The sequence below is a fragment of the Azolla caroliniana genome, unplaced genomic scaffold (assembly GCF_043228905.1).
Source record: "Azolla caroliniana isolate FFs.n. ecotype wild unplaced genomic scaffold, voAzoCaro1.0.p SCAF_3, whole genome shotgun sequence".
NCBI classification, from domain to species: Eukaryota; Viridiplantae; Streptophyta; class Polypodiopsida; order Salviniales; family Salviniaceae; genus Azolla; species Azolla caroliniana.
In genome coordinates, this window is record NW_028230438.1 from 20,772,705 (window position 1) to 20,797,898 (window position 25,194).

At 38.1% G+C, this 25,194-nt stretch overlaps 1 protein-coding gene across 1 annotated transcript in view; it reads right to left on the minus strand.

Moving 5' to 3' along the window:
* LOC147866496 (uncharacterized) overlaps nt 1-25,194 on the minus strand; it is a 45,292-nt gene that overhangs the window by 13,887 nt on the left and 6,211 nt on the right. Inside the window, exons 5-24 of the mRNA XM_087316950.1 lie at nt 24,970-25,121; nt 20,205-20,409; nt 19,666-20,070; nt 16,918-17,172; nt 16,684-16,836; nt 16,148-16,408; nt 15,658-15,921; nt 15,311-15,562; nt 14,555-15,145; nt 14,007-14,165; nt 13,287-13,517; nt 6,686-7,189; nt 5,648-5,920; nt 4,632-5,567; nt 4,351-4,548; nt 3,819-4,031; nt 2,786-3,033; nt 2,350-2,641; nt 1,958-2,128; nt 1,326-1,562 (exon numbers count right to left, since the gene is read on the minus strand). Of these exons, the coding sequence (XP_087173076.1) occupies nt 1,326-1,562; nt 1,958-2,128; nt 2,350-2,641; nt 2,786-3,033; nt 3,819-4,031; nt 4,351-4,548; nt 4,632-5,567; nt 5,648-5,920; nt 6,686-7,189; nt 13,287-13,517; nt 14,007-14,165; nt 14,555-15,145; nt 15,311-15,562; nt 15,658-15,921; nt 16,148-16,408; nt 16,684-16,836; nt 16,918-17,172; nt 19,666-20,070; nt 20,205-20,409; nt 24,970-25,121 (6,000 nt within the window). The remainder of the gene's footprint in view (nt 1-1,325; nt 1,563-1,957; nt 2,129-2,349; nt 2,642-2,785; nt 3,034-3,818; nt 4,032-4,350; nt 4,549-4,631; nt 5,568-5,647; nt 5,921-6,685; nt 7,190-13,286; nt 13,518-14,006; nt 14,166-14,554; nt 15,146-15,310; nt 15,563-15,657; nt 15,922-16,147; nt 16,409-16,683; nt 16,837-16,917; nt 17,173-19,665; nt 20,071-20,204; nt 20,410-24,969; nt 25,122-25,194) is intronic.

The window sequence follows — 25,194 nt, forward strand, 5'->3', positions numbered from 1 at the left end:
GCCATTTTGGCCTCTTAAAAGATGTTAGAAGAAAAGGACAAGATGGGAGCACCCCAGATAGCGCTGGAAAGGCCCACAAGGCACCCAAAATGCATGTTCCAATAGATGTTAAAGAGGTAAAAGATGATCTCTTATGAGGTGAATCGTATGAGAGATAATATAGAAAGAGCCTTGGACGTGGAATGAAAAAAGGAGGTAGAAAGAAACAAAGATATATTAACATCTTTTAAGAGGCCAAAATGGCCTATAAGACCAAATAAGAGATTACATCTTCAGTGTTTTCTCGTCTTTGAGAACAAATCAAAATGAAAAATCTATGCCTCTATTAGGATGAAATTATTAGAAGCCACACAAAAAGAAATCACAAGTTAAAGAAGTCAAACATAGAACGAGGATGACATGGTGAAATACCTAAAGGAAGAAATATCTTCAAATAGCAGTGGAAAAATGCATCTCCATAGTTAAAGACAATATAAATAAGGAAATGCAAACATGGACAGAGATGGCCAAAGATGGCAAAGCTCAAGATGAGCATGCTCAAAACCTTACCGCAAGTAAATACTCCCATATATAGAGGTTTGAATTCACCCATATTTTGAATCATGAAGTGTCTCATAGGGTGATTTACCCTCTATTATATGCTAATATATCTTTCTTTCTGATGTAAAAATGGAATGTTATATACTAGCAGGAATGTATGGTACATTAGACCATTTTAACCAATTTACACGTGTTGTGCATTAGACCATTTTAACTCATTTACATATATTTGTTTCGGTTTGTTGTTTTCCATGATGAGACAACTATTTACAATGCAATCTCTCATTCGGTCTCATAGGACAACTTGGCCACATAAGGAAGTTAGTATATCCTTCATTCTCTCTTTGTTAATATATCTTTCTTTCTTTCTTTCTTTGTTTGTTTGTTAAAAGAATTTTAAGTGCTTATCTAACAAGACTATGGTATCATATATTTAATTATATTAATGTTGGTTTGTTTCCTCAAAGACCAGACAACATTTTAAGATTTAATCTCTCATTCGGTCTCATAGGCTAATTTCTCCTCTTATACAAAATTACTATATCTTTTTTTTTCTTTCTTCAGCTAATCCATGATTCTGGTTATCAATTCACAATATACCCTGTGATATCAGAATAGTTTTGTACATCTAACCGCTTATTGGTAACTAGTATGTCATGGAGCTCATAGAGAGATACATATATAAAGCATAGTACATCAAAGGCAAGATATGCTTTACTAAAGAAGTAAAGTTGAAAAAGACAAAATATAGAAAATCTACTACCAATAAAATGTGTTCTCTTTACCTGAAACCAATCAATGGTTGTACAATTCACTAGAGATGGAAACTGACGTATTCTGTCTTTAAAAGCTTGTCCAACTGGACTCATACAAAAAATAATATGAAGATTCTCTTTACATCGATTTACAAAATATCTCCAGCAGTCTACTGGTGTATGCAGCTCTATCCCATTTCTTTTAGCCTTATCTCTAACTGCTTCCTGAATAGTTGCCCGCTCATCACCAGGAAATATGTTTGGAACCTGCGAAAGATGGAAATATATGATGGCTATTTGCATCTACAAAGACACATTTGCATCAATATGTCTGTGGAGTGGAAAGAAAAGAAGAAATCCACAATATTGCATTCCTCAATTATGCAAGCTTATATAACCGATGCATGCATTTTACTGGTGAAGTAAAAGATAATTGAACAACAAAAATTATGTTTCATGGATGCCCCTCCCTTATTTTGGAGTAGGAATCAATAATTAATGCTGTCACATGAATTAATTTCTAGCTATTAACCTCCATCCCAAATAAGTATACATGCATTAGGTGTAGAAATTAGCCATACTTCTGTCCGAGAAGGAATGAAAATTAGGTATTGATCAACCAATGAAGATGGAGAACAAACCGCACTTATATGGTATATTACCTCTCCAGAGTTTAGAAGGTTATTGATATCTTCAACAAAACCTTCATCCTTGATTTGTGTATCACTGAAAAGAAAAATATTTGGTATTCCTGGATCTGCACCTGCCTTCTTTAGCATACCTTTCAAATCTTCTCTCCATTCAACCATGGTGTAACTTCGGCTAATTTCAATCTACATAACAATGAGCACAGTAGAAATAAAAGATCTCATAGAAGAGGATAAATTGCAACAGTAGCATGTATCATTTGGCACTACCACCATTTTAATTATATTTATGTTGAGCTCCTGAATGATACATCTCTTCAAAGGAGATACCCTTATTTGATGCATTTTTCTATTTCTGAATTGTAAAGAAATTGTAAGTCTTCAAGTTTGATCACATAAAAGCGTACCTGGAAAACCTGCATAGCTGAGACACTGGCTCCGAGTCGGGTCAGGCTCTGTCGGCCACTTCCACCAACCCCAACTAACAGCATATGGCCACCAGGTTGTTTTAAAACTCTGCATATTCTGGAAACATGCTCAACGGCAAAAAGAAAAATTGCCAGGTTCATTGGTCTCTTGCTGACTCCATTGTAATCTCTAAGATAATTTTCCATTAGGACAAGAAGATTTGGAACATCCAGAATTTCATCATATGTGCGAGATTCAATGTCTTCATTTGTATAATCACCAAAGAAACACCTATTATGGGAGGGATATTTAAATTATATCATTAACGGAATACCATAAAAGTTTAATCTAAATAATGAAAAATTCTGTTTGGATAATTTTCTTATGTTATAGCTTGCAACAAAGTGCATTACCAAATTAGATAAAAACATATACCTTCTCATTTCCGTCTGTCCAATAATACCGGATGAATCAGATAACAAGTGTGAAAATAGCTTCTCAAAATCTTGGCGAAAATGGGTTTTGATAAGTTGCCCAACAAATCCCAACAACCAATTCCGATCTTCATCATCAACAAGGCGATCATAAAAGACTCTCAGTACTTCATGAGTCCATAATCTAATAAACTGTCTTGGGCCCTCAGGACCTAGAGGTACTGTTGAAGATTGTTGAAGCATCATGCCCTATTAACATAGATTTCACACATGAGTGATTTTGAAACTAATTATATCATCTGCACTGATGGATACTCATAACAATGAGTATCAGACGAAATAAGTATTTTTTTCTTCTGGGGACACGCTGTGATCCACAAGAAAACCAAATGTCATATGTAGAGATGCAGTCAAAATGACGAAAAAACTTTTTAAAATTGTTTCTAAAGAAGAGTGCATCTACCTATCGAACACGGCCAGTGAAAAGCTCAGGTGTGGTATATCAGCAAACTACATAGAGGAGATTACAACACATCAATTTGTGAAGGTACGATGACAGCATCTTAGGTCGGGACTCTTCAATACTTCCATCTGTCTCTTGAAATTGAACATTCCACCACAATACTTCTTCCAAATTTGTGATTCTGTTCTTTTTCTCTTATCTATCCCATGAGACCAGACCCTCTTAACACATTAATCTGACCTAATAAATTCTCCAAAAAGTAATCCCCTTAAATCACTCTTTTCTATGAAATCTTGTAAAAATTGGAAAATTAGAAAGGAAACTACCTTAAGGAACCACACACTATCATCACCTCCAGAGCTACTTTGCAAAATACGTTGCTAATGGAACTAATATATTGAATCTTGATTACTAGTGCAATTTTGATGACCTAGCAACTAGGTTGGTTTTGAAAGAAATTTAAGAGGTCAAGGACGACTAATTAGATAAGACGTTTAGCAGCAATATGTGTTTGTTATTACTTTATACAGTTCACTTGCATGCCAAAAAAATTAGCAAATAAGAAACTAACTTGGATAACTTTTGCAAAGTCTCTAAGATTGAATGTGTAATGACATTTATTTGGTGTTGGAAGAAGATGATTTGCTGCTTCATTAAATATATCCATTGTTGCAGCAATGACACGTGGTATAAGAATTGAAACATCACGTGGAAACACAGATTTGATACATAGATGCCAGTTTAATATGGTGGAAAATATTTGGGACAGTGAATCTTCACTAACCTGGAAAGAAAAAGTTCAATTCATTAATCATATAATGTACTCGTATTGGTTAAAACCAGGTCCTAAGAAAATAGCCATTATTCTTTTTAAATGTGGTTTATATTAACTGTGATAAAGTTCAGCCAGATTTCTGTGTAGGATTGGCAGGATACGCATGTATACTGATTAATGAATGCACACAATTACTCAGGAACTTTGATATTACATAGAATACGATATAGAGCATAAAACTAAATAAACAAGAAGAATATGAAGTCTTTTTTCATCCCCTTGGATGAAGACAATCCACGGTAAATATGAGCATGCATGATATATTTACTTGTGATATCGCAATAGTATTGAAATGTCGCAAGTATCTTTGGGTGACATAGTTTCTTCCACCACCTGGCGGCCCCATTGCAGATACAAATTGAACATCAATTATCTCCCTAAATATGTTGTCCCTCCCATACCAGCCACCATGATCCATATACTGCCGAAGCAGCTCTATAGGAGGTTGGGCTCCATAAACTTCCGGCTGCCAAAAGATAAAATAGTTAGTGGGGAGACATTTTAAGATGCTTTTGGACAAAATTATGACGAAAGATACATATAATATACCTGAGGCATGTTTAAATCATCCACGAATATGATAAGGCGTTTTCCCAAAGGTGGTCCATAAACTCCTCTTTTCCTCCTATCCAGTTGCCCATCAATTTGGTTCTGGGTCATGTTGGCTGAGGTGCGTGCTGAAAAGCATACTAAAACAGACACATATGTTTCCTTTGAAAGTCTATTAATAAGATGCTCATTAATGTATATAGTTTTGCCTGTGCCTGTGGGACCCACAAAAAGCATCGGAATTTCTGCAACGATACACTGATTCAAAATGTATGTGTACCGTAGTGTATCCTTTGTGGGTATTATTATTTCATTGAAATTGGCAGACTCAGGGATTTCAACTGGAACTATCAGATCTGTCCATAGCATCCATTTTGATAAACCTTTGTCAAAAACATAATCATAGAGTGTTGCCCCATCATCCGTTGGCATCAAGTCCACAAACAAACTCTCCGACTCACAAAGGATGTATATTTCATAACCCTCCGGTGTATGACCAGTAGCCAATTGTCTGAAGAATTCTTCAAAATGTTTACGGCCATCATCATCTCCCGTGCACCCAATAGACCATATCAGGGAAAACACAAATATTGAATCAATCCATATTTTCTTTTTATCCTTTCCCATTGTTTTAGATAACTCTTCATTTCTGAACTCGTCAATCAAAGAATAGAAAATTCGCATTAGTCCGACCACAAGATTTGCATCAGTTGTCTGTGAGACCTCTTTTACATTTTTATGAATAAATTTGAGACAGGGAGAAACAAGCCACTCAAACAAGCCTTTCAAATGAACTTTCATTTGACCATCAATGCTTATAGGAAGTGTTCCTAACCATGATAGCATAAGTGGATGCCATCCCAATTGATGAGGTTCCAAGTATACCATCCCACACCGACTAACAGTAGCTGGTGATGCTACTGCAAGGTCGCCAACCTGAAACAAACATGCTTCAATATTTCCACCAGAATGTTGATGCATCTAGAAAATCATTAACCAAGCTACCATAAACTCACCTCAAAAATCATGTTCATTGATGATGACATTTGAATAATTTCGCTGTTCGGAAGACACAGTTTTTTGTTGTCATCCAGAACCGTATTCATATTCTCAATCCAAATTGCATCGACTGGACCGTCCAATACTAGCCATTTACGATCATTTGAAGGATCAGACGCCTGTTCTCTGAACCTTACCGCAAGAACACCATCCATCCATTCTTGAGTAACAGGATCTGCTTGCCCATATAGCTGTCCCATTGTGACGGATTTTGGGTTTACTACAGCTACCTAAATAATAGTACATTAGCATCATAAAAATTGTGAATGGATAATTTACAAGGTTGCATTCATTTCCCTGGTAATCTATTCAGATTAAAATTAGATTATTTTTCTTATCTCAGACAGCAGTTTGCATTAGCATTTTCATATCTGGCTCAGGTGACCTCTTCCTATTGTTTACCATGAATTCTACCTTTAAATTTGACACCCAACCATCAGCAAACACAATGTTCAGATTTATACCAGTTGTTCATCCATAAATGACAGCGCTACTCCTGACTTCGTATCACAGAGCCCAATCTTTTTATCACAATCAAGGATATACAGTTATGGCGTACTTATAAACAGACTTTGTATCATGTCCCTCACTAACCCCCTCTACCACAGACATCTGAGGATGCAATTTCCATAGCCGCAAAAGTGACAACAAATCACACTCAACCATCATCTCTACTCTTCAACACTTTTCTTACCACTACACGTCAAACATTGACATTAATGCTTTTGGTTAATCTCCTTTTTGGTATGGCATTAGTCTGAATCTTCTCGTTATTGTTTACCTAATCTATGCTTCTTCAGAAATATACAAAAAAATCATTTGAAGTACTGACAAAGTAAGAAAGGGCAAGAAATGTTTCAAACCATCGTGATACACATAAAGGACAGATTGCTATGTGGAGTTTACAAGACACCGTATTCATTTCATCATAATTCCTGGAACACAGAAATAAACAGATTCCACTCAGTGCAGATATTATTTCAGAAGACTGTTACCTGAACCTTTCTTTCATCATTCAAACCCAAGTCTGCCAAGTCTGAAAGTGCTCGTTGAAGAACCCGAATAGCAGAGGTTTTGCCAGAAAATGGCTGTCCGACTAACATGAGACCATGACGCACAATTATCATTTCATAAAGTTGGATTATTTTTGTCACAAAATAAGGTGTTGCTTGCAAATTAAGCTGCTGACAATTATCCTCAATAGTTTTATTTAGATTCGTATAATCAGGCTTTGGAAGCACTACTCCAGGAAACAAATCAGAGACAATTCCATTAAACAATGGCACATCTTGAGACAAAAATTTGCAAAGATTTACATCAATGATTGATCGTAGCATTAGAATATGTTCATCCTGCTCAGGATAACGTTGTTTTAAATTTGAAGCTGCTCTAAGTACAGCCATCACTGCTCTCATTCCATAATCATAATGATCTTGACTGGAGAGCTGTTCACTGCAGAGTTGATAGGTTGCTACAATCTTTCTGGCACAATCTCGGGCCTGAAAACGTAAAATACTATGTTATAAATATTTTTATAAAAAAACCACCTTTCCTCTTCATGTTGCAATATAATTTATGTGTGCTTGACATGTCCATTATGTCATTTTTCTTATGCTGCAGAGTTATAATATATCTAACTTGAGAATCTCATATGTGCCGAAAACCAGATTCCCTCGTCTCTTTTTATCAATTTTACTTTTATATTTACTGAGTAATATTTATTTTATTTTGATTTGTTGTTCCCAAAGACGAGACAACACCTAAGATGCAATCTCTTGTTCGGTCTTATAGGCCATTTTGGCCTCTTAAAAGACGTTAATATATCTTTCTTACACTATCTCTTATAGACCTATTGCTTTGCAGCAAATCATGCATATCTATGGTTTATGATGAAAGATGGATGCATGCTAAGAACAAGACTGGACATGGTAAATACCAATTTACTTGGGAGATAATACTACACAATGTTGCACAAGGTTTGTCTAGGTCATTACATTATGCCACAAATGCCTTTCTTCACACCATACACCCCGGGTACCATTGCTAGCTCTCCCTGTTTGTTGACAAGAAAAGGGTTTTGTAACATTAGCATCTATGTACTTCAATGCACCCCTATATGAAAGAGTTGGCATGATCAGAAAAGTCATAATAAAAGAAGAAGCTTGGAATGAGAAATCGTCTAGGAGATCTGTACACACCTCATAAACAAGCAAGAGCAACCTTCCAGCACCTCACAAAGAAGAAAGAGAGATCTTATTCGGCTAGATTTGAATCACAGTTCCGATGCAACTACTAACGCCAGAACAGCAAGTTGTGCTATTACTTCTAGATTCATATCTTCTACCTCTAAAACTTATTTTTAAATAAGAAACATTCTTCCTTTTTTTAATCAACCCTTTCTAGGTTATGAAGGAACCAATCAAATAGATGTAGTAGTTGTTCCTATGAGAAGAAAATAAAGTCATTTTGTATGGATAAAGATTTATCAGTCAGTCTTGATAAAACTATAGTGATGGTGTTTAATACTGCTGAAGCATGGATCACAATGTTAGAATCAGAATTCTTATTGGGAGAGGTAAAGGTTGCAAACACATGATCCTACGCATATTTATAGTAGTATTTTCAAGGCCCGAGTTCCCCCAATGGAAGGCTTCCAGTGCTCAACTTTCTCATTGACATGCAGCTATTGATGCCCTTGAAAGAAAATTTGCAAATATACAGCTCCAAGAACCACGGAGGTCTGATACACTCACTGGTAATGGCAGCTCTTCCTTAGGAGTAGAAATTTGGGACCTGAGCCTTCATTGGGCACATAAATGGATAGACTTGGAGACACCTTTAGCCTTGATGATTGCCGGGATGATAAGGAGCAAACCATCAGTGCCTTATGGTATAATCCAGGCAAGGATGGGAACAGCCAAAAATGACCTGGGCATTATTCCAATCAGTAACTGCTACCCAACAGATGTGGAACCTCCCTAAGAATGATTCAAACCATCAATAACAATGGTTTGAATCACATGGCATAAGCATAAAATCACTACCCCCATTCCAATATAGCTTGGATTGTCCCCATCTAAACATGAAGAATACAGAATAGAGTGATCCAAACTGATTTATCATATTGGATAATAGAAGAACATGGATACAATCCAACTTCATCTCTTGGTAGGAAGATGGCCCACTATAAGGAACACTTCTTGCACATGTTATATGGATTACATCTATCGCATGCACTGCACAATGTGACAGTGAGGCTACAGATATCTTAACATCAGTTAAAGATTGAGGTGGGCAGATATGCACACACACCTTTGGAAGAAAGAAGTTGCCAATTGCCTCATCAAGAAGTGGAATCTAAAAAACATTGTCTTTACCACTTTACTGTTTTTTATGAAATAGGACGGAGATACCATTGTCTCTTTAACCAAGATTTTGGCCCATTACACAAGGTTTTAGAATATGAGGACCAATGGTGCTTGAGGTTGAAGAGGTACAAGGAGAAGTTGATGATGACAACAATACAAGCATACAAGCACACAGCCTCATCAATAAGGCCTTATCACAACTTTGTTTAGCCCCATTACTCCCCATGCTACAAGTCAATCAAGGGGTATACATGTGGGCTCCTGACCAGGACACTGCAAAGGGGTTATAATAGGTCAGGCAACAGCAATTTGTCAAGCATGTAGACCCTGGCCTTGTGGACCACCCTTTTCATCGTCAGATAAAGGCTATTATCTCCTGCCATCACAGGTACTTCCCTTGCTTCTGAAATCTCTTCATTCTCTATCAACCCATTTTGGATCTTTCAAAGATAGAAATTACACTTTATCTGACTTGGGATGACTCTTATAGGCACTGATAACAGGATTCTATCGTCACTTTTATTTTTATTTACTTGTTCTCAAAGAGGAAACAACATTTTAAGTTGTTATCTCTTGTTTGATCTTGTAGGACATTTTAGCCTCTTAAAAGAACAAACAAGGGATTATTTCATGATTTAATGCCATTAAGGACTATGCAAGTGGAGTCTCAAACAGGAGACTTGAATGGGGTTACAATAGATCAGGAAACAGAAATGCATCATGCACATAGATCATGACAATCTAGACTATGAACTTGTCACTCTCCCCATGTTGGAGATTTTTCAAAGGCAGACGTTTGAGTCCATCTATGTTCAGAATTTTAAGTGCTTAGACAATATAATCTTTAGTATGGAACATTTAGTTCTTTTTCTTTTGGATTGTTGTCCTTTAAGACTAGACAATATTTTAAGATGTAATATATTGTTTGGACTTAAGAGTCCACTTTGGCCTCTTATGAGATGTTAGTATAACGTAAGATCTTTCGAAGACAAAAGCTATAATATATCTAGCTTGAGAATCTCAAATGTGCCGAAAACCAGATTCTTTCGTCTTTTTTTGTCTTATTTACTGAGTAATATTTATTTCATTTTGATTTGTTGTTCTCAAAGACGAGAAAACACTTAAGATGCAATCTCTTGTTTGTTCTTATAGGCCATTTTGGCCTCTTACAAGAAGTTAATATATCTTTCTTTCTTTCTTACAAGAAGTTAATATATTTTGGTTAGTTGGTATGATAAGGAATGTCGTGATACAAGGAGATGCTTGCAGCGTGATGTAACTTGGGGCATTTACACACACAACCACAGAAGAGCAACCTTACAACGCCTCTTAAGGAAGAAAAAGAGATTGTATTTGGCTAAATTTGAAGATCATTTGTATCGCTTGCTTCTAGGACAAGAGAGTAAAAGAGCATGGAAAATGTTTAATGAGAGGCAACCCACCACACAACTAACCTCACCTTCAAATGCAAAGGTTCTATATGATATCCCGAGACAACCTCCTCTTCCCCATCCGAATGCCTCACGCCCACATGAATTAACCTTCTTTACACCACAAAATGTAAGAAATGCCATTGATCGGCTACAATTTGGGAAGGCCCAAGATCATGATGGATTGGTGGGTGAGCACTTTATCTATGGCCGTGACACCTTGCTCCCATTGCTAGCACACATCTTTAATAGAGCCATGTGTGAAGGTTTCCCTACTAGATGGACTCAGCATACCATTGTGCCAATCCTCAAGAGTGGAGACCCCATGCTGCCAAGCAACTATAGGACAATCATGATTGTCCATTACTTGGCTAAACTATATGGGTCGATTCTAGAATCAGAATTAAGTATATGGGCAGAGCAGAATGGCTGCCGTTCAGTTGGACAAGAAGGCTTTCGGAAGGGGTTCACAACTTTGGATCACATATTCACCCTCCGGGCCCTTATTGAGGAGGGTGGAGCCCACAATAAGAGGATTTATTGCTGCTTTGTGGATTTCCGAAAAGCCTATGACACTGTGCCACGTGCTCGGCTTATGCAGCGGCTAGAAGCCCTTGGTGTTCCTACATATTGCAATAGGGAACCTATGCACTCTATGAATCCGTGTCCAGAGAAGTGCGGTCTTCCAAGGGCTTGTCAAAGGTGGTGGCTAGCGCAATTGGAATGAAGCAAGGATGCCCACTATCCCCCACTCTCTTCGGTCTCTATATAGATGAGGTATCACATTACATAGAGAGATTTGGGGTTTCTGGAGCACGCCTAGCAGGTATACCTATAGAAATATTACTATATGCTGATGATATTGTGCTGATTTCTGACTCTCCGGAGGGACTATTAGATGCCTAAAAACTATTTTGTACGGACAAAGGTTTGTCAATCAACATGGACAAAACTAAAGTGATGGTGTTTAGCACCACTCAAGCATGGGTAACAAGATCAGAACCAGAATTCTTCTTGGGAGAGGAAAAGGTGGAATACACATGCTCCTACACATACCTAGGAGTAACATTTTCAGGACCTAGGTTCCCCTTACAGGAGCCTGCTTGTGCCCGACTTTCTCGTGGATATGCAGCCCTTGGTGCCCTCGAGAGATAATGTGCACATTTGCAGTTCCAAGAGCACGGACAAAGCTATGGTTATTTGATACACTTGTCACACCAACTCTTCTCTACGGAGTAGAAACATGGGGACCGAGTCTTAACAAGGCAAATCATTGGAAAGATTTAGAGAGACCTTTAGTGTCAATGATTGCTCGCATGATAAGGAGTAAAGCATCGGTGCCCTACGATATAATCCGGGCAAAGATAGGAGCAGCACCTATAATAACCGAGGCATTGTTCCGATTAGTGACATTTATCCAACATCTTTGGGAGCTCCCTAAACGAAGGTACCCAAGGTTGGCACTTATGTCATCAAGACAACTGGCTGAAAATGGAGACACTCATTGTTGGTATGCTGAAATGCAGCAATGGTTCGAGTAACATGGCATGAGTATAAATGCACTACCCCCGTTCCAATATAGCTTGGACTGTCCCCATCTCAATATGACCAAAGTGGAAAAGAACAGAATGATCCGAACTAATATTATTAACTTGAAAACAAGATAACATGGATCAGCCCCAAAATACCACTTGGTACAAAGATGGCCCACTATAAGACACACTTCTTACATACATCGGAGGATGGATTCGTCATCAGGCCACCTTATATGGACATACATCTATCCTATGTGCTGCATAGTGTGATAGGGCAGCTGCGAACTTCATCACATCAGCTACAGATTGAAGTAGGCAAATATACATGACTACCTCTAGAAGAGAGAATTTGCCAATTGTGTCATCAAGGAGTGGAATCTGAGGAACACTATGTTTGTCATTGTAGTGTCTTTTATGAAATCAGAGGGGGATACCATTGACTCTTTAAACAAGGTTTTGGCTCACTATGCAAGGTAATGGAATATGAGAACCAACGATGCCTAGGACTTTTCTTGCTAGAGCTCAAGAGACATCGGGAAAAGTTGTTGAAGAATACAGCCACACAAGCTCATCCACAAAGAACAATCACAACTTTCTTTAGCCCCATCACTCCTACTAATGCTACAAGTCCATCACGGGATACACAAATGGGCTCCCGACCAGGACATAACAAAAGGGCAATAGCAATAGATCGGGCAATAGCAATTTGTCGTACACGTAGGCCCCAGCCCCATGGACCCCGACCTTAGCACCCTTGTCATTGACAGATAAAGGCCACTATCTCCCGTCATCGCAGGTGTTTGCCTCGCTTCGGAGACTTCTCCATTCTGGATCAACCTATGCTAGAGATCTTTCAAAGACAGACGTTATAATATGTCTAACTTGAGAATCTCGCATGTGCTGAAAACTAGATTCCTTCGTCTCTTTTTATATTATTTACTTTTATATTTATTGAGTAATATTTATTTTATTTTGATTTGTTGTTCTCAAAGACAAGACAACACTTAAAATGTAATCTCTTGTTTGATCTTATAGGCCATTTTGACCTCTTAAAAGACGTTAATATATCTTTCTTTCTTTCCTTTATCTTATATGTTGTTTTTTCTATTTTTCATTTTATCAAAAGAAGCAGATAAAGAAATTTGTTAATGTATTGTGTCTCCTCTAGGATTTTTACAAATGCAAAATGTTACGCGCCTCAACATGACAACATTATCCACAATTTCTCTGGAGAATATTCTACATAGAAATCACAGAGAGTACCAGTAAGTAACCGCTACTGTATAGAATGATCTCGCTAATCATAGCATAATCTGGTACCATCATGGCAACTGTGCGAAATAGTGCCTTCAAATTATCTGGAAGCTCACTTCGCCCAGCATATCCAGGGTTCATTGTAATAAACACATTACATGTAGGCTTCAATGTTAACTCAGTTCCTTCAAACACAAAGGTTCTCACTTTATTCTGTATCGCAAGCTGAATTTCAAGCACCTGTAACATTGGTAGAGAATTCAAATTGTCTTCCCAATAAGAGGGAATACAGAAATTTATGAGATCTAGAACAGAAAAAGGAAAACGAAAGCCTCAGCCAAGTAGAAATAACTCGAGATTTTGATATGCATAAAAGTAAGCTACAGTAAAGTATTTTACGAGTCCAAAATGGCCTAGAAGACCAAATAAGGGGTTATATCTTACAATGTTTTCTCATCTTTGAGAACAGCGAACCAGAATAATGCAAGAGGTGAGACACGCAAAGCATTCATTATGAGCTAATCTGGATAAAACAGCCCCAACATAAGACAAGGAAACTACAATCCTGGAGTAAGCTATTTTCTAATACTGAAGCAGAAATGATATATAAACAATGTCTGCAGATTGCAGTATCTTTCACATCTGAATTTGGTAAGAAAAACATAGTTCAACATATCCCTATGTTTACTACAGACTTGATCTGTATGTGCCTAGAGAAGAACTGCATACCTGTTGCGCAATAACTGAAAGGACCTCCAAGTCAATACGATTAAATTCATCAAAGCACGCCCAAGCACCAGAAGCTGCAAGTCCTTTAAAGAATTTTGCCATGGCAAGATAGTCTAAACTGTCACTGCAGTTGAAAACAACACACTGACGAGCTAGAGCCTGTCATATTGAAATCATGACAACGGAATAAGTTACAGAGTACACTTATTTTGCAACCTACATTACTGCTTTTGATATATAGCAACTTTTTATTTATTTAAAGGAAGACAACGACAACATAGCCTGGGAAGTTGAATAACAAGTTTACATTCAAAAGGAACACTACCACTCTGAGAGGCAAACCACATTCCAACAACTTCTTAACTAACTGATACAGCTCATTTCCACATTACACGGATTATTACTCAAACTACATAATAAAAATGGCACCCAAGCACAGTATGTAAGTACAAGGATGTTACATCAACATATATGCATATATAACAACTATGAAATGTAGAAGAAATGTATTATATTAACATTGAAGCAGATCTTATTCAGATGTACACCTTGGCAAGATCCTTAGTTGTTTCTGTCTTTCCTGTTCCTGCAGGTCCTTCAGGAGCACCCCCAAGGTTTAAATGTATAGCGCCCATTAACGTGCGATAACACCTATCAGTTAATGGAGTAATCACAAGTCTGCTAGAGTTACCCAGGTATTCGTAACCATACTCACGTGAGCAATTCATCATGCGAACAAAACATGTTTCTTTTTCCCAGTACATCCGCAGCTGGCTTTGCCAAAGAAAATCTGATTCAGTCTGAACACCTTCCTTAGCCAAACGTGCAACTACATCTCGAGCATGGACATCCATGACAACTAAGGCACTGAGAGTGGCACGATTTAGCTTTGTTAGATTTCCTCTTACTAATGAAACAATATTGCCAAGCTGCTCTGTGCATTTCTTCTCAAAATCACTTAGAGAATTTCCACCAATGAGGATACTCTCTGTAAGCATTCTCGTCCAGTAAATTGCACTTACAACGAGAACAATTTGTCCAGGCCACTGAAGAACCCAAGTTTCACGAGGAGCCTTAGCGTATGCAACCACAGACTTTTCACATTGATCTTGCAATGACTGCAGCATTCCTTCCTCTACCTGTTCATGTATAGCTGTAAATCAAAGTTAATCGCTTTTCCAAAAACAGGGAACTATTAAACACTGTTCAATCTCTTTAAAATTCTCTGATCTTGAAGCTAATCTACAACCAAAGTGCAGCACATTGCTAGCCATTCAATAGAGAGAAAGAAAAATAAACCTCACCTGCAAGAGCCATTTTTCAACAGCACCTTGTGCTGTCTTTGGATTGAACTTGTCTGTGAGTGCCACAACTTCTCCTTCAGCAGAAATCATTGCAGTAACATCAAGGTTTTTTTCAAATCTTAGCGCATTGATGCCCTCAAAACACTTCTTGAGATGTGGTTGGACCCGAAGAGGGTCCTTCGTTTCTGAAAGAATCTCCAGCATTTCATCATTGGACAGGAAAAAGAACCTTGGAAAAGCCACCCTTTTCACCTGGAAATTAAGGAAATTAAGTTGCACTATTTTTAGATATCTGATTGGCATCACTAACAAAACGATCAATAATTACCAGTCTGCCACTTAAATACCTCCAAGTATGATGCCAAACCCTTATTGATCGACTCAAGAAGCCTGTTAGCCTCCTTCAGTTTCTGTAACCGATCAAGATCCTTGGCAGCTTCTAGACAGTCAGGATTTGACGACGTTTTCTTCATCACCTCTCTCCAACTTTGATCAACAGTGGAGAATTTCTCCCCTTCTTCTGGCATCTGTCTCATAATATCTTTGGAACCAAAGATTGGACCCAAGTATTGCCATGTCGCTTGGCATTCCAGCCAGTTGTCAAGTAAATCCTGGGCAATTAATGCATATGCATAAAGATAATAATAAGAAACATATATGGCACATGAATCGATCTAAGGTTAATAAGCTGTTGTTTAAGATTCTATGCTTGAGAGACTATTGGATGCTATGAGAACGTAAGCACGCAACTTCCACTGTTCAAAGTGTTCTGTTCTACAGCTAATCACAGTCGCAAGACAAATTTTGTTGAGCTCAATGTTGACACTAAGGATGTACCTGCATGTTTAGCACTAGAGTTCTCCATTTGCATGCTCTTTCTTCAAAAAACTTTATGAAAGGTGAAGCACACATAGATTGTATTTTTACAAGCTGGTCATCAAGAATTTGCTGGATATCATCTATCCCTCCCAATATAAAAGTGCCTGAGTCTTTATAAGGAAGAACCACAAATTCGATGCCAATCCAACCTGCAGCCATTTTGTCTAGAGTTCTTTCAAATGAATACTCTTTGCTCGCAACTCCAGCGATGGATTTTATCTGAACAAGAAGAAAACAACCATTCGAATAAAAAATGGTAATTCTGCATTCCTATACTGACAAATATCTAACATACATACCATATCCTCATAAGTGATTGAAGTAACAATTTTGCATATCATATTTCATTTACTCACCTAGATTTGAATAGGTTTTTCATATAAATCTATGGAAAGTGCATTTGCTTTATCTATACCCTTCTGATGCAGGGTTGCAACATAAAAAAAAGCAAGAGACTGTAAGAAAGGTCAGTTCTTTCTTTTCAGATTTGTTACCTCTTCAAGTTTAGAAATGATTTCAAATTCAAGAAGATCATTAATGCTGAATTCAGCTTCTGCTGCATATGGTACTCCAAGAATAGTAAATATCTGTTCCCAATGTCGATCCTTCAATGCTTCGCTTGCAAGCTCCTCCACTAAAGGAAGTACCTATTAAAGGCAAAATAAAAACATTCATCCTTGCAACCTGGAAAGACTAAACATTTCTTCTTCAGAAACAGCAATACTAACTTTTTTGAAGTCATCAATAGTGTCTTTCAACCTAAACACAACTGTGTCTTCCTTGCTTGCCTTGCCCATTTTGTATGCCTCTTTCGAATATTCATCTGTTTTACTAATTATTTCCGGTCCATTCAATCTTCTCACATACCCAGTCCTCCAACTTTCCGTCAGTCTAATCCAATCATGTAGAGATCTCCAAACTCCAAACCTCATATTATATTCTTTTTCGGTCGTCGTCAGATTGCTCAAGTCATCAATGGCCATCTGAACATTCAAAAGTTTAGTAAGTTCAATCATGTAAGAAAACATAACAATTCGCAAAAGCTAGTAAATTTGTCAACATGGTCTATTGGAATAAATTTAAAATTCGTACGATATCAAACACTTTTATTATACTTCAACCCAAGCTTACGTATAAGGAAAAAGGTCAAATAGGTCTAAAATATACATTCGATGTAAAATGCGTGTGCCACTTCACAACAATGGCTCTATAACTGCAAATACATCGCATGTAGTACACAGGATATTTATTCTTTCATTTGGTGAACAATGGCTCTATAACTGCCAATACATCATAGGTCATGCACAGGATACATATCACTGATCACAACACCAGTTTTAAAGCAGTAAAGAGTCAGAGACATGCAGCGCATGGACACATGTATAAGGTACAGTTACAAATAAGTTTCCACTCAACGGTATAAGGGAGTGGGTGGCAGCCAAACAGAACATCTTTTCATAGAGATTAGCAGCTCGTCTTCGTTAACATTTTAAAGGAAAAGAAGAATAAACTTGGTTCATAATCAGATTTGGAAGGTTGTAGTAGGGATTCGGAGGGATGCTGCATCAAAGGAAAGAAGACAGGTTTTTCTCACCTCATGGGAGCACTTTCATTTTCATCCACCTATGCTAGAAAGAAAGAAAGATATATTAACGTCTTTTAAGAGGCCAAAATGGCCTATACGACCAAATAAGAGATTACATCTTGAGTGTTGTCTCATCTTTGAGAACAAATCAAAATAAAATAAATACTACACAGTAAATATAAAAGTAAATAAGATGAAAAGAGAAGAAACGAGGGAATCTGGTTTTTGGCACATGTGAGATTCTCAATGAGAAAGAAAGAAAGAAAGATATATACTCACATATTTTAAGAGGCCAAAATGGGCTATAGGACCAAACAATAGATTACGTCTTAAGTGTTGTCTCGTCTTTGAGATCAATAAATCAAAATAAAATAAATGTTAGTAAGTAAACATAGAAGTAAATAAGATAAAAAGAAACTAAAGAATCTTGTTATCGGCAAATGTAAGATTCTCAAGTCAGATATATTCTAACTTTTGTCTTCGAAAGATCTCTAGCATAGATCGATCCAGAATGGAGAGGTCTCAGAAGAGAGGAAAGCACCCACGATGGCAGAAGGTAATGGCCTTTATCTGTCGATGACAAGGGTGGTGAGAGAAAGCTCATTGTTTGGGGGGAAGAAAGAAAGAAAGATACTGTGGTGTGCATGTGTGCACACCACAATACATTAACATCTTTTAAGAGGCCAAAATGGCCTATAATACCAAACAAGAGATTACATCGTAAGTGTTATCTCGTCTTTGAGAGCAACAAATCAAAATAAAAATAAATATTACTCAGTAAATATAAAAGTAAATAAGATAAAAAGAGATGAGGGAATCTGGTTTTCGGCACATGTGAGGTTCTCAAGTTAGATATATTGTAACTTTTTCCTTCGAAAGATCTCTAGCATAGGTCGGAAAAACAGAGTAGGTTATAGTAAACAAGGGAAACTAAAGAGCTTAAACCGCCTCTACCCTTGTAACTATTTTAATCGAAGCAGGAATTCTCTTTCTTTTTCTTTAATGTGACTGTTTCATCTTCATTGTCATTTTCGTGAACGTCACAGTTATCATCATTCTTGTCTCCAACATTGTCTTCATCATCATCCTCATCCTCCATCAATGTAGTTATCTCCATATCCACCTACTTGTCCATCTCCATCTCCATCTCCATCTCCATCTACATCTTCATCATCACCGTCTTCATTCAGCCATCCCTCCCAATCCAAGACCCCCCTGGCCCCACTCCCATTTTCATACGTATGTGTGAGCAACCACAACAGTTCCTCTCAGCATCCTGATGGCATCACTGTGGCCATATGCGTTATGTATATTACTTTTATACCAGCCCCAGAATCTGGATACAGCAAATCTGAGAGATTATTCATACAGCTATTATAAAACACCTGTTTTCATAACTATATAGAAATAATGCAAGAAAGAAAGAAAGGTATATTAAAGTCATTTAAGAGGCCAAAATGACATACAAGACCAAACAGGAGATTACATTTTAAAATGCTGTCTCATATTTGAGTAACAGCAAACCAAGATAAATGTAATTAAGTAAAAAAGTACATACAGATTAAGGCGTGACTAAAGAATGTCATAATCTATAGATGTAAAATTCTCATGAGAAGAACAGAATCGGAAAAGAAATAGGAGAAGATGGTGACAGAATGTAGCAGCTGATCAATAGAATATTCATAGAAGCCCTCATCACATCTTTAATGAAGATAACCATCCCCCAAACCCCCAAGATTTCTCAAATGTGCCATATTTTGTAGCCATCTCCACAAGAAAACCTTTTCAAATAGAAATAAAAGCTCAGAATTTTTTTTCCACCTTTCAACAATACTTCATTTTCATTTTCCACAGAACTTAATCCCATGTATAGTAAACAAATAGGTTTGACCTGAAATAGGCGCTGATATCGAGCAAATGATTCCAGCCTTGTTCGAATCTCTGTTATCCTTTCATTTTTTGATAGTAAGTCTGACACTATTTCTTCTGGATCTGACTCTGGAATTAAATACTTTCCTGAATGCAGCAATCCCAATATATTTATGAGTTCTTCATTAATACTGGTTACTTGTCGATCTAATTCTAGCATTACTGAACTCTTGTTCTCTTCTATGAAAGAATCAGCTGCCTCGATAGAATCCCCATACTTTAGAACAGCATCATGCAGATCATCAAGCTTGATTTGATCATCTGTAGGAATTTTAACCTCATATGCAGAAAGTAATGAATACATCTCATCCACAACTGATGCCTCTGCGAGGACAGCTTTTCTTTTCTCCATTGTAACTTCGTAAGTCTATAGTATATAATAAGAAGTGAATTCAACATAATAACCATGCAAAACCTTTTGAGGTCTCAAAGTGATTAACAAGACCACTTTTTTAACATATTATCAGATTCAGTTCTCATTAGTATTGATTGCCTTCAAACCTTCATGAAGTCAACAAATCCATCAAGGTCATTCACCCTCGCACAAAGGGCATGTATTCTCTCTTGGAATTTGGCCAAGACTCTCAGTGTTTCCTCTCTCGCAGCTCCGAGTAAGAGACCTTTGATTGTATCAAGAGTTCTGGTAGTCACAGGCAATAAAGTGTTCCGCAATGACTTTGAATCCACATGCAGAACTCCAATAACACTGCAACAAGCTTTCAATTATCATGAAATCTAATGAACCGACTAAAATACTGCAATATATACAAAAGCAATACACAACAACCCTAAGTCTGGAAGCTGAGCGAAACCTTGCATAAGAAACCATTGTGGGGTAAATATTTCCATGAACGAAACCAGAGAGGCAGCACAAAAGTTTCCCCAGCTATGAAAACAGCCTTCCTTCTTTCTGTTTGCGCCTACAAAAGGGCCAGTGGAAGTATGCAAGTGTATCTTCATAGAATGAATCAACTCATACCACACAATGGGCAATATCTCCAATGTAGACTGGCACTTATCACTATGTATGTGAAAAAAACAGCTTTTAAGGAAACACTACAAGGCAATGAAAGAAACTTTATAAACGATCACATCTCCCGTGATTGTGCTCCAGAAAAACATCAGCCCTAATAAGATACATTACATGGTGATGATGGAAACTTTATAGGAGACCATATCTGTGTGATTGTACCCCATGAATCATCATGGGGTAGCATCTCCAAAGTGATTGGAATATCCTGAAGCTGTGAGCAAACAGAAATCTCTCATAGCTTTCTCCCCCATAATATAAGTGAGTACCTAGTTTGTGCTATAGCTGAAGTACTGTTGCCCCATTAGGGCTTGTTTTCACGTTGGACCCAATCCATGGATTCTGTTCATATGTTCCCTAAGTATTTTCATCATCAAGGTCTCACAGGTGTTTAGTGGAAGTGATTCAGATCTAATAAACTGCATAAACACTGTGTGAGCATGATAAAAAACGGTCAAAGACAGCGAACCTAAAGCTCTAGTATGCGATCACTTGTACAACAAGTGAATTCATGACTGGCTCTAGCAGTTCATGTGCCCACTCACAATTTGTATTCGTTGTTTTATTATTTCAGTTAACAGGGCTTCTATTAACTGTTCATAAGGTCTATCAGAATCTCCCATGCATTCAATATAGACAACTAAATTGTGGCTTCTATATAATGTAGGTGTTCACTATAGAAAGAAAGAAAGAAAGATATATTAACATCTTTTAAGAGGCCAAAATGGCCTATAAGACCGAATAAGAGATTACATCTTAAATGTTTTCTCGTCTTTGAGAACAAATCAAAATAAAGTAAATATTACACAGTAAATATAAAACTAAATAAGATGAAAAGAAAAGAGACGAGAGAATCTGGTTTTTGGCACATGCGAGATTCTCAAGTTAGGTATATTGTAGCTTTTTTCTCCGAAAGATGTCTATCATAGGTCGATCCAGAATGGAAATGTCTCCGAAGCGAGGGAAGCACCTACGATGGCGGGAGATAATGGCTTTTATTTGTCGATGACAAGGGTGTCGAGGTCGTGGTCCATGGGGCCGGGGCCTACGTGCACAGCAAATTTCCATTGCCCGATCAATCGTAACCCCATTGTTATATCCTGGTCTGGATCCCATTTCTATATCCTGGGGTTGACTTCTAGCATTATAAGTAATGGAGCTAAAGAAAGTTGTGATTGTTCTTTGTGGATGAGCTTGTGTGGTTGTATTCTTCAACAACTTTTCCCGATGTCTCTTGAGCTCGAGCAAGAAAAGTCCTAGGCATCTTTGGTCCTCATATTCCATTACCTTGCGTAGTGGGCCAAAGCCTTGTTTAAAGAGGCAATGGTATCTCCCTCTGATTTCATAAAAGGCACTACAATGACAAAAATAGTGTTCTTCAGATTCCACTCCTTGATGACACAATTGGCAAATTCTCTCTTCTAGAGGTAATCGTGTATATCTGCCCACCTCAATCTGTAGCTGATGTGATGAGGTTCGCAGCTGCCCTATCACACTACGCAGCGCATAGGATAGATGTATGTCCATATAAGGTGGCCTTATGACAAATCCATCCTCCGATGTATGTAAGAAGTGTGTCTTATAGTGGGCCATCTTTGTACCAAGTGGTATTTTGGGGTTGATCCATGTTATCTTGTTTTCTAAGTTAATAATATCAGTTCGGATCACTCTATTCTTTTCCACTTTGGTCATATTGAGATGGGGACAGTCCAAGCTATATTGGAACGGGGGTAGTGCATGTATACTCATGCCATGTGACTCGAACCATTGCTGCATTTCAGCATACCAACAATGAGTGTCTCCATTTTCAGCCAGTTGTCTTGATGACATAAGTGCCAACCTTGGGTACCTTCATTTAGGGAGCTCCCAAAGACGTTGGATAAATGTCACTGATCGGAACAATGCCTCGGTTATTATAGGTGTTGCTCCCATCTCTGCCCGGATTATATCGTGGGGCACCGATGCTTTGCTCCTTATCATGCGAGCAATCATTGACACTAAAGGTCTCTCTAAATCTTTCCAATGATTTGCCTTGTTAAGACTCGGTCCCCATGTTTCTACTCCATAGAGAAGAGTTGGTGTGACAAGTGTATCAAATAACCATAGCTTAGTCCGTGGCTCTTGGAACTGCAAATGAGCACATTGTCTTTTGAGAGCACCCAGGGCTGCATATCCACGAGAAAGTCGGGCACAAGCGGCCTCCTGTAAGGAGAACCTAGGTCCTGTAAATGTTACTCCTAGGTATGTGTAGGAGCGTGTGTATTCCACCTTTTCCTCTCCCAAGAAGAATTCTGGTTCTGATCTTGTTACCCATGCTTGGGTGGTGTTAAACACCATCACTTTAGTTTTATTCATGTTGATTGACAAACCTTTGTCCGTACAAAATAGTTTTAAGGCATTTAGATGTCTTTGTAGTCCCTCCGGAGAGTCAGAAATCAGCACAATATAATCAGCATATAGTAATATCTGTATAGCTATACCTGCTAGGTGTGCTCCGGAACCACCAAATCTCTCTATGTACTGTGATACCTCATCTATATAGAGACCGAAGAGTGTGGGGGATAGTGGGCATCCTTGCTTCACGCCAATTGTGCTAGCCACCGCCTCTGACAAGCCCTTAGGAGACCGAACTTTTCCTGAAACAGATTCAAAGAGTGCATAGATTCCCCATTGCATATCTATAGGAACACCAATGGCCTCTAGCCGCTGCATAAGCCGAGCACGTGGCACAGTGTCAAAGGCTTTTCGAAAATCCACAAAGCAGCAATAAATCCTCTTATTGTGGGCTCTGCCCTCCTCAATAAGGGCCCGGAGGGTGAATATGTGATCCAAAGTTGTGAAACCCTTCCGAAAGCCTGCCTGTCCAATTGAACGGCAGCCATTTTGCTCTGCCCATATACTCAATTCTGATTCCAGAATTGAGCCATATAGTTTAGCCAAGTAATGGCCAATCATGATTGTCCTATAGTTGCTTGGCAGCATGGGGTCCCCACTCTTGAGGATTGGCACAATGGTATGCTGAGTCCATCTAGTAGGAAAACCTTTGGACATGGCTCTATTAAAGATGTGTGCTAGCAATGGGAGCAAGGTGTCACGGCCATAGATAAAGTGTTCACCCACCAATCCATCATGATCTTGGGCCTTCCCAAATTGTAGCCTATCAATGGCATTTCTTACATTTTGTGGTGTAAAGAAGGTTGATTCATGTGGGCGTGAGGCATTCGGGTGGGGAAGAGGAGGTTGCCCCGGGATGTCATATAGGACCTTTGCATATTCGTGCCATACCTGAGGTGAGGTCAGTTGTGTGGTGGGTTGCCTCTCATTAAACAGTTTCCATGCTCTTTTACTCTCTCGTCCTAGAAACAAGCGATACAAATGATCTTCAAATTTAGCCAAATACAATCTCTTCTTCCTCCTTACGAGGTGTTGGAAGGTTGCTCTCGCTTGGTTGTGTGTATAAATGCCCCGAGTTACATCACGTTGCAAGCATCTCCTTGTATCACGACATTCATCATCATACCAACTATTTTGTATTACTCTACCGAGTTTGTAAATGTAATCTGTTAAGAGTGACCCAAAACAAAGAGTCTGCTGAAGTAAGGAAAGCACCCAATGCCAATACATACAGATTCCTAAACTACCTTAACTTAATTGAGGCTTATATAGATCAGAGATGTTCGATATACAGTATAGAGGTCATAAACACCGCAGTAGGGCTCGTTTTCACTTTGGACCCAATGCATGGATCCTGTTCATATGTTCTCTAAGATCCTTAATTATCAAGTGATCCATGTCAAAGAGGCATCTGATTCGGTAATAATATGAAGTGGCATGATGGTCCCGGTGGAATTTCGTGTGTAGGGATAAAATCCAGACAGGGTTGTGCACCAGACACATAGCTTACCAAAATGTTGTAAAAGATGCTAGTTGCTATCTCTCACCTCTTCAGAGAGGCATCAGTAATAAAAAATATAAAAAGCATTAGCTAATAATCAATATATATTAATCCCATGCATCCTTGTATCTTGATTCTCCATAAAAATATCCAGTTGGATCCCCAGCATTCCTATGAGCCAATAAATGACTGATGATAGTTTCACTATTAATAAACTCGCTTGTGTATTGATCTCCACCTTGGTAGTCTGTCAAAGTTTTTTGACAGCTAAAGCTTGTAAATTTTAAAAATCTTTCATTAGAACCACTTTTTAAATAATGGCATGTTGCAGTTATTCATACCATCCAATGCGCATCTTTTCGAGATCTATTCTCCATTCCCGCTGGCGAGCAAGTTCCTCTCTGTATTGCCGTACCGTTCGTCTCTCTGCAACATATGTCTCATAATTCCATGCTTCACCAAACAAATACAAGGGTCTATATTCTTGAAACATCTAATACAAGAAACAGAATCAATATACAGGATTAGGTATTTATTCCCATGCATATAAAAGGAAGTTCGATTTC